Genomic DNA, 2266 nt, shown 5'->3' on the forward strand with positions numbered 1-2266 from the left:
AGAATCCAAATGGGAGATAGAGGCAATATGGTTGGATCTTTTGTGATTGGAAGCTGTTCTATGAAAAAAGTAGTATTTGCATCTCCCTCTTTCAACCACTGTATGCGGGATCTTTGCAACCAATAGGCTTCCTCCTCTTTAATAATAGAAGAAAAACTAGATTGTAATGAAATCCTCTCATACAACTCAGCAGAAGATAAAGGTCTTTCTTCTTCGATAAGATCAAGAGAATTGATCTTGTTTAATAAGTCAGTTTTCCTAATGAATAAAGATCCATAAACATGTTTTCTCCACCACTTTATTCTTCTCTTTAACAGATTGAGTTTATTGATGAAAATGTCAACGGGGTTTCCTTTGCAATGAAAGGATTTCCAAGCTGCTTCAACAAAAGGTACAAAACTACTATTATGAAACCAACTCTTTTCAAATCTAAAGAGAGGAGATTTTGGTTGGATACCCCCACTATCAAGAACAAGGGGAATATGATCTGAGCCTGAAAAAGGCGGAGAGAATTGTAAACTGAGGGGATATTTTCTATCCCATTCCGCACTTATTAAGAATCTATCTAGTCTCGCCAAAGCTGGGTTTTGGCGCTTATTGGACCAAGTAAAAGACCGGCCAGAAAGAGGAAGATCAATAAGAGAAGTAGATGAAACAAATTTACGAAAAGAATTGATATCACGAAGAGAACCCCCATTACCATTTCTCTCTTCTAAGCACAAAGTTGCATTGAAGTCACCACAAATAATCCAAGGTCCATCAAACAATTTGCGAACCCTATTAAGCTCCCACCAACAAACCTCCTTATCCTCTCTATCAATTGGAGCATATACATTAGTGAAAGTAAAGTGCCAATTGGAGGTTATATGAATCAAGGATACAGAAACGGAGAAGATACCCACATATGAACTAATCAACTTGAAAGAATTTGACCAACCAACTATGATTCCGCCTCTGGATTCAGAAGAATCTAAGATAGACCAGTGTGTCAAACGATTACCACCTATAGAACGAAGCTTTCTAGCATTTGGTTTACAAAGCTTAGATTCTTGAATACCAATGACGTCAATTGACTGACGAAGAACAAAATCTTTAACTAGAAATCTTTTGTTTGGGTCATTAAGACCACGAATATTCCAAGATGCAAATTTCATTGAAAGAAAGATAACAAGAACCTCCTATACGACTCCGATATCTTAAAACTTAACAGCCTGAAGCAACTCTGTCAATCTCCTTTTCTTTAAACTTTGCTATGGAATCAGAATGCAACGTAACTCCACAATTTTCCGCAATTTCCTCAAAAGTATTATGATGCATAGCATTAAGAGGCATCTTAATTGAAGAAGATGAAGAAAGAGTACGTTTCGTACCTTTTTTAGCAACTTTAGAAGCAGTTTTAGAAGAGGAGATATGCTTCAGAAAACTCCTGTGTTTACGATTAAGCATAGATCTCCTAGCTGAACGAACGGATGAGGAAGAGCCTTGTTTGTGAGAGAAACCTGGTGGAACTGATGAAGACATTGGAATAGCTGGGGTGTCGTTAGAAATTGGCGGGAGAGCAGTATCAGAGAAATTTGAATCAGAATTCCTGCCAAAAATATTTACCCACGTTTTTTTCTCCAAATAAACAGAATGACCTTGCCAAGAATGTTTGACCAAATCCACAGGGAAATCTCGCAGAGATTCAGGGATCTGTTCTGAGCTGGCGTTAGATGAATTAGCCTGAGAATCCGCTCGATTTGTTATTGGCATAATAGGAGATTTTTGAATTTCCTCAATTTGCGGTAATTGATTATCTCCCTGAAAATCTGCTGCATTTGAAACACCCTGAATTACCTCTTTACCCTTATCAGAACTGCTGTGTTGTGCCTGAGATACTGCCGGTGATCCCTTTGCCGGAGAAGAAATAATAGCATCAGCTTGAGGGGTAATCTGATCTATCCATTGCGAATCCAAGACAATATCGCCTTGCGTAGCCATAGCATTGAGATTCGATCCTATAACATCTGAACCAAGTTGCCCTACGCCAATCGGTTGAATCTCCAAATGCACTTCCCTATGAAAGAAATCGATCTGGGATGTATAGGAACATATGATAGTTTTTGGGATACATTCTGCTGATTTGACTTTAACCAACACTCTGACATCTTGACCATTAATCTTGTCTTTGATGTTCTTGCACCCCTGCACCATTTCTCCAAAGGAACTAATAATTGTGGCAATTATATCTAGGGACCAGAATTGAAAGGGAAGATTCTTAATCTTA

General features: G+C 38.2%; 1 protein-coding gene across 1 annotated transcript; it reads right to left on the minus strand.

Annotated features, from left to right (window-relative positions):
• Positions 1-615: 615 nt before the first annotated feature.
• On the minus strand, positions 616-1154 carry LOC109828677 (the record flags this gene model as incomplete). The annotated part of the gene is made up of 1 exon (XM_020395624.1): positions 616-1154. A coding segment is annotated over exon 1 (539 nt), but the record flags the coding sequence as incomplete, so codon positions are not given.
• Positions 1155-2266: the final 1112 nt, after the last annotated feature.

This window comes from Asparagus officinalis, unplaced genomic scaffold (genome assembly GCF_001876935.1).
Source record: "Asparagus officinalis unplaced genomic scaffold, Aspof.V1 AsparagusV1_Un3426, whole genome shotgun sequence".
Lineage (NCBI taxonomy): Eukaryota > Viridiplantae > Streptophyta > Magnoliopsida > Asparagales > Asparagaceae > Asparagus > Asparagus officinalis.